The sequence below is a fragment of the Maniola jurtina genome, chromosome 2 (genome assembly GCF_905333055.1).
Source record: "Maniola jurtina chromosome 2, ilManJurt1.1, whole genome shotgun sequence".
NCBI lineage: Eukaryota > Metazoa > Arthropoda > Insecta > Lepidoptera > Nymphalidae > Maniola > Maniola jurtina.
Window position 1 is genome coordinate 3,909,995 of NC_060030.1, and position 12,963 is coordinate 3,922,957.

At 33.3% G+C, this 12,963-nt stretch overlaps 2 protein-coding genes across 6 annotated transcripts in view; one reads left to right on the forward strand and one right to left on the reverse strand.

The window, feature by feature from the left end:
• The window catches only part of LOC123870201 (monocarboxylate transporter 9-like), a 34,978-nt gene extending 22,931 nt beyond the window's left edge, over positions 1-12,047 (reverse strand). For both annotated transcript variants that reach the window (XR_006797027.1, XM_045913407.1), the window contains exon 1: positions 11,867-12,047. Coding sequence is in view for 1 of the 2 variants with exons in the window: in XM_045913407.1 (XP_045769363.1) it covers positions 11,867-11,986 (120 nt within the window). In the remaining variant the exon portion in view is untranslated. The remainder of the gene's footprint in view (positions 1-11,866) is intronic.
• LOC123870097 (solute carrier family 12 member 6) overlaps positions 1-12,963 on the forward strand; it is a 346,267-nt gene that overhangs the window by 117,383 nt on the left and 215,921 nt on the right. The window lies entirely within an intron of this gene.

Below are 12,963 nucleotides of genomic sequence, written 5' to 3' on the forward strand. Positions count from 1 at the left end.
GTATTATTATTCATGTAGAGCCCTTAACATATTTTTTTTTGATTTTTGTATGTCTGTCCGCCTGTCTGTGTATGTTTCACTACTGAACGAATCTGATCAAAACTTATATTTAGTTAATACGCCGCGCTGTTTTAATTAGCAAAGCATTTATTTTATAAAATCTCGTAGAATCTGTTTGGTTTCCGAAATAAGAAGTAGTCAAGCTATTACTGTACTGACAAACCAACAAACGAACACACACGCATTTATAATATTATGGGTAGTGATTACAACCGGAAAACAAATAAAATTCATTGATAAGAATATTTTTTTACAGTAGTAACCTACACCAATTAATATGATGCCACATTGACCCAGTTGATAATAACTGGATAATACAGGTAGGTACCCAATACGCAATATTTAATCAAGTCGTCCACGTTTTCGACAAGACTTTATGTGGAAGTATTTAAATTAACACTATCAATCTGACGACAGGTTTTTACCTAACCTACACATGAAGCCGTTAAAAAGTAATAAAAAATATTCCACTTAATCAATTAAGGTAGAATATAGTCAATAGAGTGAGAACAAGATTGAGTGAGAGATTGAGTACCAGCAAGTCTATTTTGCCATAGTTTGCCGATGTGTTCTGTGTTGCCAATTCGCAAATCAGACATCTCCCTCTCAGGCAATTAAGTACATGAGAAGAAAAGCTTTTAACAAGAAGATTATTATTATACAACTCCAGATAGGCAAAGCTTGTACATTCGTTTTTTTAAGTGAAGATAAATTCGTACGTTTAACGCACGTAACGGCACAGACTAAGTACATTGATACTGATGCGATGTTTACGCTCCTTTGGGTAAAATGACACCTACGATAATGCTTCAAAACATGGTGAACCGTTACCAGTGTAAAGAAGCCGTTAATTTTAAAACGCATCAAAATTAGTGTGCCAGAAATCGAAATATAAAAAAAGGAAAAGTTGACTGACTGACTAACTAACTGATTTATCACGCAAAATCCAATTTACTGGACGGATCGGGCTAATGCAAATAGCTAGTACTATGACGTTGACATTCGCTAATAAAGGATTTTTGAAAATGCAACCCCTAAGGAGGTAAAACATTGAAATTGGTGTAATCCACGCAGACGAAGTCACGGGCATAAGCTAGTTGATTTATAATCAAGGCTTCACTTATATCAGCTTCTGGCACGCGAGCTAATGATTCAATTTTTTTGCAATCAACTCCATTAGTATTTGACAAATCTTTTAACGATGATTTAATTATTTATTGTTGTCCATCATAATTTATTAATATATTAGTAGGGGCAATAAATTATGAACTATTGGTTTATAATTAATTCATTTGAGTGCCAATAATCGGCAATAAATTGCACACAACACAAATAAAATGTATCCTGCGGTGTGACTAAATTATTATAAAAAATATTGGACTATGTTTATTATAGGTAATAAGTTCAAGAATTCAGGCAGACGCTTTTTAACCCCCGACCCAAAAAGAGGGGCGTTATAAGTTTGACGTGTGTATCTGTCTGTGGCATAGTAGCTCCTAAACTAATGAACCGATTTTAATTGAGTTTTTTTGTTTGAAAGGTGGCTTGATCGAGAGCGTTCCTAGCTATAATCCAAGAAAATCGGTTCAGCCGTTTGAAAGTTATCAGCTCTTTTCTAGTTTTCTTATAGAGGTTTTTGTGTCGGGGGTTTTTTAAATTTGTTTCTAAAGTTTGTTTTTAAGTTTGTTTTGTTTTAAAAAAATAGCCAACACTCATTTAGCATAAAAGCTCGTACTGAAAACTCCATGGCGACGTTACGTTCGAAAAACATCGGAGATCAATCAAGTGCATCCAACGCCGAGCAAATGCTCAAAACAACCGTTCGCTCGCTGGTGACGCTGTTCCTGAGTGAAAGAGCGAGCGAACAATTTGTTCGCTGAGTCCGACGATCTACACCGAATGAACATAATATTTGCTCGCTATAGTGTTTTCATTTACACTTTGTGAAAACGCAGCTGTAGACGAAAATGCACCAAACTAGGAAGATTAGGTGTGGGGCAATTCAATATTTTCATTTATCATAATATTACAGGAATGCTTTATAGAATAATTTATTATTAGGGCTAATTCCCCCAAAAATATTGTTCCTCGGATGAAATATTCGTAATATGTCTTCACACATAATCTATCATAATTTTACATATACGTAAATAAATGAAATAACTTAAAGATATACAAATAAGTTAATTTGAGGATAAAAAGCCCATAAGTTGAAAAAGTTATTGTCGTCTTCAAATCTTCTCGAATCTCTTGTTTTTGCTTATTATAAATAGTAATAAATTAAAGTACCTATTGCATTAGATTTTGATTTCAACAGTAGATAAACTTTGAAGTAATTGGTTATCTGTATACATACATATCTAATTTTATTACTGATTTGTATCTTGATTCTAGATCTAGATAAGATTGTAAGGTTTTTTTGCACTTCGATTAATGATATAGTATTATGATTCTATAAGAACTATACCAAAAGAAACTTAAAGTTCCGTGTTCCCAAAGTATTTAATGATAGTAGTGGTTCTTTTTCACCTGTAGATATAGGACAATTTGATTTTATTTTAATTATGTAAGTACGTTTCATAGTCGTTTCAGCAGACTGTCCACTGCTTAAACTGGTGAGTCTTAAGACTCAGGAGCATGAAGTTTTGTATCTAAGGAAATTCGTAAATTGTAACGTAGGCGAGCATTATGAAAGAATTTTTGAAAGTTCAATTAAAATAGGGGATGAAAATTTGTATGGTAGTATGTCATTTTTAGGGTTCGTACCTCGAAAGGAAAAACGGAACCCTTATAGGATCACTTTGTTGTCTGTCTGTCTGTACGTCTGTCGGTCGGTCTGTCTGTCTGTCCGTAGATAAACGGAATAAGCCGTTAGAAATATGGAATTAAATTAAAAGTCAGTTCTAACAGTATCTTTGGAAATTCATCCCCTATGAGGGTAAAAAAGGGATGAATTTGAGAATTGTCGGATGGTATTAGAGATGTTGCCAATGGGAAACCCCATCACGCACACGGCTAGTATAAATAATATGACATACTCACGTCATTAAAAAACAAATAAGATAAATGTATTGAGTTTAGTATTTAAATAAAGAGAGTATTTTTTACATTCTCGTACTTACATATTAAAATATGTATGAACCGTTCATTCGCGGTATTATTTTTAAAAGTTTACCTAATTGTCTTTAAAGTGAACTTTTTTATGTTGTATTTAGATTGCTGCATGATGCCCGCGACGTCGTTCGCGCGGATTTAGGTTTTTAAAAAGCCCGTTTGAATTCTCTAATTTTTCGGGATAAACAGTAGCCCATGTCACTCTCCAGGTCTTTAAGCATACTCATACAAAAAATCACGTCAATCCGTTGCTCCGTTGCAATATGATTGAATGACAAACTAACAAACCAACAAACGAACACACTTTCGCATTTATTATATGGCTAATGATATAATTATTCTTCGTCAAATAATAATATTCAGATCGAATCAGAACCTTCAAATTCAATGTTCAAATATTTTTAAGATTACCAAGGTCGAATTCTATGATAATGAAGACGGACTTTAAACTTGGCTGCTGCAACAACCTGCCTAACAAGAGTTCATAATTTTCTCATAGGTGTTGGTGTTTGCTGGCGCGCATGCTCTGCCTTTTTAGTGTTTTTTTTTTTTTTTGTTAAAAGTGGCTGGGTTTTGTATTTTGCTGGTGTTTTTGGTGGTGGAACTGACTGGGAAGCGCTCTAAAGGGGCGCCGCGCGTGTGTCGGCGAGCGCCGGCACAGACGAGGTCCATACTTTAATAGTTTCCATAACTCGTAAATAACTACAAACTTGACATTGGCTAATCTTTGTAAAGCCAGACGAGAGAGAAAAAAACTTTCTGATACAGTTTAGTATAGTTCACTCATGCTAAGGGCATCGTTGCGACAATCTAAACTTAAACATATAATATTTTTATGTTTATGTTTTGATAATAATTATAAACGTTAAAATTAGATAACAGTATTATTAAAATTTTAATATTATGTCTACTAATTTAATTGCTTTAGGTGTACTCAATTAATCATTCTGACCAACAAACGAACTAACAGTACATTCTAACCATGACTGCAGTAAGTATAACTAATCTCTACAGTTGTTATGAGCAGGTAACAAGTTAAAGTACCTACAATTATTTATTAATAATATACTGATTTGTGCAACCTATTTTGCTTCTTATTGGCTGTCAAAGTTTGTCGGTAACCGTAACGTTAACTTTAACCGCCTGTCATACAACTTTATCTATAAAACATGAATATACCTATCTTCTTTGTTTGTCCCTTATGCGATCTTATATCCACCATTCATCTGAAGGTAACAGGTAATTTTAGTTTTACGTAATGTACCTACTCACATAGTGTTTATTATGTGATTGCTAACAAAAACCATCGATTTGTGAGTTGCAGAAAACATAAGGAAACTCGGACCTAAGGAATTTTTATTGAACACCATTGGCTCCCTTACGTGTAATTAAATCAAATTGCATCATACTATAATCATAGCATATCAAATTATATAATAATTTTATCTTTTTAGGGTTCTACGCCAAAATAATAAAAAAAAGCGTTGCGTTAAAACCCGGCGTTGCGTTGACAATACAAAGTACGCGATAAAAAAGCGTTGACTTGTGAACAGATACTTGGGAATGCATTTGTTCTATTTGAACACTTTTTTTAACGGACGTTAAAAAAGCTCTCGTGCGAATGAGCCCTTATGGTGCTATTATAGTTTTCATTTGATAAAGACTTGGTTTGTTCTTCAGTCACATTGAAATGGAGCAACGGATCGATGTGATTTTTTGCAGGCGTATAGACCTGGAGAATGACATAGGCTACTTTTTATTCCGGAAAATCAAAGAGTTCCCATGGGATTTAAAAAAAAACCTAAATCTACACGTACGAAGTCGCGGGCACCAATTATTTTTAGAGCTGTCGATAGATTTTAAATGTTTCAAGTAAAATAAAATTAAGTCTCTATCACAGGGAAATCAGCAATAATCATTTACAAATAACTTATTTTTGCATTTCCAAACAAAAGGAATTTGTGTTTGAGGCAGATGAATTAATTTAACCAAATAACTAAGTATTTTCATTATATTATTTTATTTTACTAAAGCAAGAAACCAGCGGTTCGCGGTCTGACTCGCACTTGGCCAATTTTTAATTTTAAAAACAAATTTTCCTCTTTACCATTTTAACATGCTGACAGCCTTATTGATAAACCTATAATAATAATTAATAAGGCCACATTCATTAATAACATTGACAAGTTTCATTATTATGACAATTTGGATAAATAGTTATGGTTTCATATTCAAAACTACATTGCCAGGCGCCATGGATAAATAAAAATATCATTAATTTGAGTAATAAGCGAGATGAATTGTTTCATAGATGGAAGAAAGATCAAAATAACGTAGTGTTAAGATTAGAATACAATAGGAAAAGAAATAAGGTAAATAAAATAACTGAATACTATAGAAATTTATACTATAAAAAGAAAATAATTAAAAATTTTAATAATTCAAGAAAATTGTGGCAATTACTAAATGATATCGCAGGAAGGATAGTAAGATCAATTGATGAGGTTGTGTTAAATGCTTTTAAATCGCTCAGTCGTGTACCACAGCAAATTGCAGACAACTTTGCGACCAACTTTGACACTACCGTGAAAAATATATTGCCGAATTGCAACCAGAACTTATTAAATCTTGGTCAAAACAACACGATACAATCTAATTGTAGCATGTATTTTAGGAAGGCAACGACGGATAGTGTCTATAAATTAATAAATAGGTTTCGTATTGATAAAGCCCCAGGATTTGATTGTGTTAGAATGAGAGACATCAAGGGCATTGCTAATATAATTTCAGAACCTTTAGCTAAGTTTATAAATGCCTGTATTAAAACTGAGTCGTATCCTGATGAACTTAAAGTAGGTTGTGTAAGACCAGTACACAAGAAAGGTAAATATGATGACATAAATAATTATAGGCCAATCACTTTAACATCTTCCATAGATAAAATAGTAGAAAAATATATCTGTAATCAAATACATGTGTTCTATCAAAAAAATGATATTTTAAGCTCTAGCCAATTTGGTTTTAGGCCCGGTAAGAATACGACAATGTTATTGTCAGACTTTACAGATCAAGTTAATTCATGGATGAACCAAAAACTACATGTTCTGGCTTTATTTATTGATTTTTCTCGTGCATTTGACACATTAGATCACAACAAGCTTATTACAAGATTAGAAAGCTCAGGTATACGGGGATCTCTTTTAAATTGGTGTAAAAACTATCTGAGTAATAGAAGCTACCGCGTTAGGATCTGTGACAGCTATAGCGCACCAATCACAGTAACTGAGGGCACAGCTCAAGGTTCCGTGCTTGGACCATTGCATTTTATAGCTTATGTGAATGATATGAATAAGATATTTAGCCACTGTACTACGTACCAATATGCTGATGACACATGCATGCTTGTAGCAGCTAAAGATGTCAATGATGCCTTGCTAATGCTACAGGAAGACTTTGATAATTTAAATAAATGGTGTCATGACAGTGGTTTAATATTAAACTCTCAAAAGACAAAATTAGTCCACATACATTCACCAAATTTAAAAGCTAACAGCATGTTAAAACATAAACTTATTGCGCATAATCATAACTGTTTGCACCAACCACATAGCAACTGTAATTGTCCCACTATTGAAATAGTTAACTCGCATAAATACTTAGGATTAATAATTGACCATAAGTTCAACTGGCATGAGCACATAAAGCATGTATGTGATAAGCTCAGAGCATTCTTGGCAAACTTATTTATAATTAGAAAGAGGTTAAATTTTAAAGTCAAATTGATGCTGTACAATGCTCTTGCCGACTCCATAATTGCTTATGGGTTGAGTAGCTATGGTCGAACCGACAAGTCGCACTTACAACATGTTTATCAGTTGCAACTAAGGATTTTAAAAACCATTGTTCCTCTTAATATTAAACTACTTGCAAAAAATAATGAAAATCTTATATTTAAGTATTGTAAAGTGATTAATATTTATGACAAAGTACAATTTACGCTTCTGAAAGAACAATTTTTTAATTTAGCCATACAAAAGGAAGTTAGTAACAAAATTCAGACACGCAAAGTAACTCAAAAAAAACTAGTTACCATCTTTGCAAAAAATAAATATGGTGAGCGCACCAGCGCGTACATGATTTCTCGCCTAATAAATAGTTTAGATAATACTTTTAGGTCAGGACTTACCGAATTTAACCTTAAACACAAGTTAAAATCATACTTTCAAAACAAATATTAACAATTCCCATTTTTGAAAAATTAAAAATAACAAATTATTATCTTGTAATGTTCCCTAGTGCTTCTATAAATAATGTATATATTATTTATGGAAGTACTATACCCAAAATCGATTAATGGACGGAATGATAAGCAACATACTAAACCTTAGTGGTTTTTTTGTTGTGTTAAAAGCATTTGTAATACGTTCAATATTTGATAGTTAATAAAAAAAAAAAAAAAAAAAAATATACAATTTTGGCTATGCATGGTGGTGCGAGTGACAGGTCAATAGCACGTAACATACAAAAGAAGCGATTGCTATCCAATCATATTGTTTCTTTTTAAACCCCCGACCCAAAAAGAGGGGTGTTATAAGTTTAACGTGTGTATCTGTGTATCTGTCTGTGGCATCGTAGCTCCTAAACTAATGAACTGATTTTAATTTAGTTTTTTTTTTTGTTTGAAAGGTAGCTTGATCGAAAGTGTTCTTAGCTATAATCCAAGAAAATCGGTTCGGCCGTTTGAAAGTTATCAGCTCTTTTCTAGTTACTGTAACATTCACAAGTCCGGGGTTTTACAAATTTTTAATTTACACTTGTTATTCGTTAATATTATTATTAAAAGTTGAATTTTCAGTCCAAAGATACTCTCGATATGTATAGTTTTTTCAGTGAGAAACACTAAAAATTAATTTATATCACTGGCGTGACCAGTTACGTACTGTGTCAACAAATAACCATTGCCAGAGTGAACTAGAGTGTGGGAACTCTCGGTTGAATCCTAAACCGATGTTTCGTCAAATATGAGCTACGGGTGACGTGAAATCAAAGAAAAATAGGCGATTTATAATGGTAATTCGGTAATTATTATATGTGCTGTAACTCTGACGCCTGCCAGTGATATTAAAGCTTCGACGTTTTGTTGCAAGTTCCCTAATTGTCGTACCGCGTTTAATAGCCTCATCGGGTAACAGAAGGGCTGGCTCATTTTTTGCGCAACGGATCAGCCTGGCTGTCCAACGCGGAAATGCAGCCAGTATTCTTGGCACCATTTCACGCGGGCATGATTTGTATAGTAATTAGATAAGGCTAGCTTTAAGTTTTATTGTAATATTTTCAATAAAAAAAAAAAAAAATTGTCGTAATGTCGTGAACACATTGCTTCCATAATGGCTCAATAAACGAAATAAAAACTATCAAGCAATTTAAACCGACGACACCGACGAACCTACCGAATGACAATTTATTATGCTTCTGAATCTACAATATTTTTCCGTTAATCGATACTTACCTAATATTAGACCCTGAGAATCGTTATTCGATATTTACTAATTCGATTAAACGTTGTCCAATCATAGTCATATCATATTAACATACTGCCGCCTGTCATCAGTACCAGAGTGCCAGTACTTACCATGTTACAACGAAAAAACTATAGGACAGCGAGGCTGCAACATAGTTGCTGTAATGTAGCGTTGATTGACGTCATTGAAACATTATCTGTAGGAACAAAATGGAGTGGTTTTCTCGGTTTGGGTTTCCTAGAGAGTGGTGTTCAATGACCTATGTACTATCTACCTATGTACTACAAACGTATTTAAGGTACCTAATTTAGTTCAACATTGGTGCTTAGTAACGAGTACGTCAATTAGGGTTGCCGTTATTTGATTATTGCCGGTAGTATTTATGAAGTTGAAAAGTTTTGAAACGGACAGAGCGGTGCAAAATTAGCACAGATAAATAAATCCAATTCAATTCAGTATGACGAAATCTTAATAGATTTTGTCGGGATTCAACGAATAAATTAATAATAATTTATGTTTAAATACTATAGGAATACCTAGTTTATATAAAAGTAAAAAAAAATGTATATATGTAGAGTAATAACGGCTCATCTTTTAGAAAAGAACTTTTACAAGACGTGCTTTTGAAGTCCAGTGGTCGGACACTGCACTGGTTCAAAATACCATTTATTAACCAACTCCAAAAAAGGAAGAGGTTCCCAATTCGTCGGAATCTTTTATGTTCCCCGATTACTCAAAGACGCCTGGACCGATTTCAAATTTTTTTTTGTTTGAAAGGGTTTACATTGCAGGGGGCCTATATAAATTTGATGAGCATCTGATGAATATCTTCGGAGATGGAGAACAGAACTCCTCAATTGATAAGAGTGAATTGCTCGGCGATCAGTGTAATAGCTTAGTTAACAGTAGGTTTTTAACTATGCATTGCATATTTTAGTACAGTGGGGTCACTAAAAATTGTGTAATAAGGTTTTGAAGTCGGTTTTTTTTTTTTAATTTTTTTACGTCCGCTGTTTCAGCTTTTTCCTTATATCACGACCCATGAGGCACTAATGGTTTAAAAGCTCGTGATAAATTTTAAAGAGGTGCTTGATAAAAGCTTAAAGTTAGTATAATAGTTTGCCCCGTTACGGAAATTCACCGAGCACTAAACCAAATTAGACCAACCAGCTGGTCCGTGTCGGTCCTCACAAAATATATTCAGCTTTTATAATATAATATACATAAAGCACCTCCTCAAAATTTTCTGTGAGTTCTTAGACTATAAAATTTTGCGTACAAACATAATAAGATTTTTTTAAGCTTTTTTTGTTTGAAATAGTCTACATGTATGTCAAAAATTTACATTAGGGATAGTTCTAATATTCATACCTACTCATTAATGTAATATTATAGAACAAGTGTAAATTAAAAATTTATTACACCCCCGACAAGTGAATATCGCTGTAATTAGAAAAGAGCTAATAACTTTCAAACGGCTGAACTGATTTTTTTGGATTATAGCTAAGAACACTCTCGATCAAGCCACCTTACAAACAAAAAAAAAATTCATTATTCATTAATTTAGGAGCTACAATGCCACAGACAGAGACACAGATACACACGTCAAACTCATAACACCCCTCTTTATCGATCGGGGTTAAAAAGAAATAGATTTTTGTTCAAATGAACTTTTACAAGTGCTTTTGAACCGTCCATCCACTGGTTTGGAATGCCTTTCCTTTTGAGAAGAACTAGCGTAAGAAACTCGGCGTTTAAAATGCACTTGCAAGGAAATTACAATTTACCTCACTATTCCGATTTACTTGCAGTTTTATTTAATTTCTGGAAGTCCAATTTACTTAAAAAAAATTATTAACAAGGAGTTTTAGCAGTTGATAATATATTTAATTTTATTGATTAAAAAATCACGCTAATATTATAAAGGCGAAAGTTTGTGTGTTTGTGTGTGTTTGGTACTCCTTCACGTAAAAACTACTAAGTCCCATAAACCTTTGTCTACGGCTCGGGCCTGCAAACGACGTCTCGTTTACAATAACCTATTTACCTTCCTATTCACATCACATGCATCACAACGATCTAATACCTGTAGTCACACAATTTAGATTTTTGGTCATCCGGATTCCAAAACTAAATACCAAAAAAGACAATTGTTATAATTTCATTATGTCACAAAATTTACATTTTCACGTAACACTTGCTGAAGCATCAGTATATCTAGCTGTAGTATTTGTAATTTATGTTATACCTACTTTTTATTGACATATTTTTTTAAAATAGTTCATATTGCAAAACTCATAAGGAACATTATTTATTGTAACTCGCACAAAAATTGTAAAGTACAAAAAAGTCATACGTGTGTTAAAACGTACGCACATTTTTTGTCGTTAAGTGAATTTTAATTCTAATATAATTTCCTCAGATACGATTTTAAATGGATTCTCTGGTATTTAAACAAGTCTGAAATAAGTTTTAATGACATATCGTATATTAAATTCTAATTGAAAAATATAATTCTATTCTTAATCATTCAAATTTAAATGAGTTGATTATTTATTTATTAGGTAAGTAATTTAAGTTTACATAATCCATAATAATATTATAAATGTCTAAGTGTGTCTGCCAGTATGTCACCTTTTCGTGGTCTATCAATTTTAACAAAAGGTAGAGAAATAGCTTGCTTCTCGAAGATGGACTAGGAAAGGTCACTTTTTATCCCGGAAAATGAAAAAAAAAATTTTGCCAGTGTCGGTCCCGGAATACAAGCTAAATCTATAGCAATATCGCTTAGATCGGTATTCCGTCAGAATTCTTTGATTTTCCGGGACAAAAAGCAGCCCTTGTTCGTCCCGGGATGCAAGCTATTCTATGTACCAAACTTCGTCAAAATCATGGGCCATGAAAAGCTAGCAGACAGAAACCGACATGGTACAGACGGACAGACTCACATTCTCACTTATAATATTATATTATGCATTAGTAATTGATTGCCCAATATTGTCCAAAAACTAACGTTTCGGTTTATTTACCAAAAGGGTGTTTTTACATAAGAACTTGGAATTAAATCCAAATTTTTTGACGAAATTGCTAAAAATAATAGGTAGTTATTTGATCAAAAATAAGCATATAATAACTACTTAATAGATTACAAAAAAAAAACCGTTACTTACAAAAATAACGGAAAGTCCAACGCACACCGCGTACCCCCATCCACCCTCAGGAGGCACCAGCTCATATTTCTTCTCGTCACTATCACAGCTTCCGAGGCTGTTTTTGCCTTGCGAACTCATTATATTCTGCCCTCGCAACGATTCATACGAACCTAACAATCTATCACCAACAACCTTTCTTTTATAAACACACCTTGGGGGGTTCCACACATAAGCCGTGGATATGTTAGCTTAAGGCTTTAGTTTATCACCCCAATTAAAGATGCGCGCAGAAACAGTTCGCAAACAAACTATCGGATTTTCCAAACGTAAACCAGCAAATAAGCGATACAGTGCCAGTATTTGATTGGCGCGCCACCGTGCGATGACTTACGGAGAACTAAACAAACTAAGCATTTTCATTTGTAACATGAGAAGTTTGCTTCATTGAGGAATTTAATATTTGATGAGAACCCGTCGTATCGTACGCAATCGGTGACATAATTTCGATCGCCAGTGATTCGTTTTTTTTTATTGTTAAAATATGTATTTAATTTGCACGTTTTTGTTGAAAAATAAATAAGTTTTTATTTTCATACTTTCGAAATTGAAATATTTGCCCTTGTTTCAAATTAATTTGATACTGTTATTAATCTATAGTTCTATACCTATACTTATAATTTAGTTAATGTTATAAAGAGGAAACATTTGTTTGTTTGTATTCGATTAACTATGAAACTACTGAAACGATTTTAATACTTCTTTCCGATTAGAATGTTTCTTGAAGTAACACAGACTATATATTATGTAGGTATTTAACCCGAGCGAAGCCGAGTGGATCGCCTAGTAAGTAATATATAGTGATTTATGAAATACTAGATAATAACCGCGAATTCGTCCGCGTGAGATTAGTTATTTAAATCTCCCGTGGGAACTCCTTTCATTTTCTGAGAAAAATTGTAACCTATATCCGTCCCCGGTATACAAGCTATCTATACTAGATTCTGCCCAAATCCGTTAAACGGTTGGGCCGTGAAAAGCAACAGACAGACGGACGGGCAAACTTTTGCAACCTTATAACTATGTATGTACATAGATTTATTTGCTTGATTTACCAG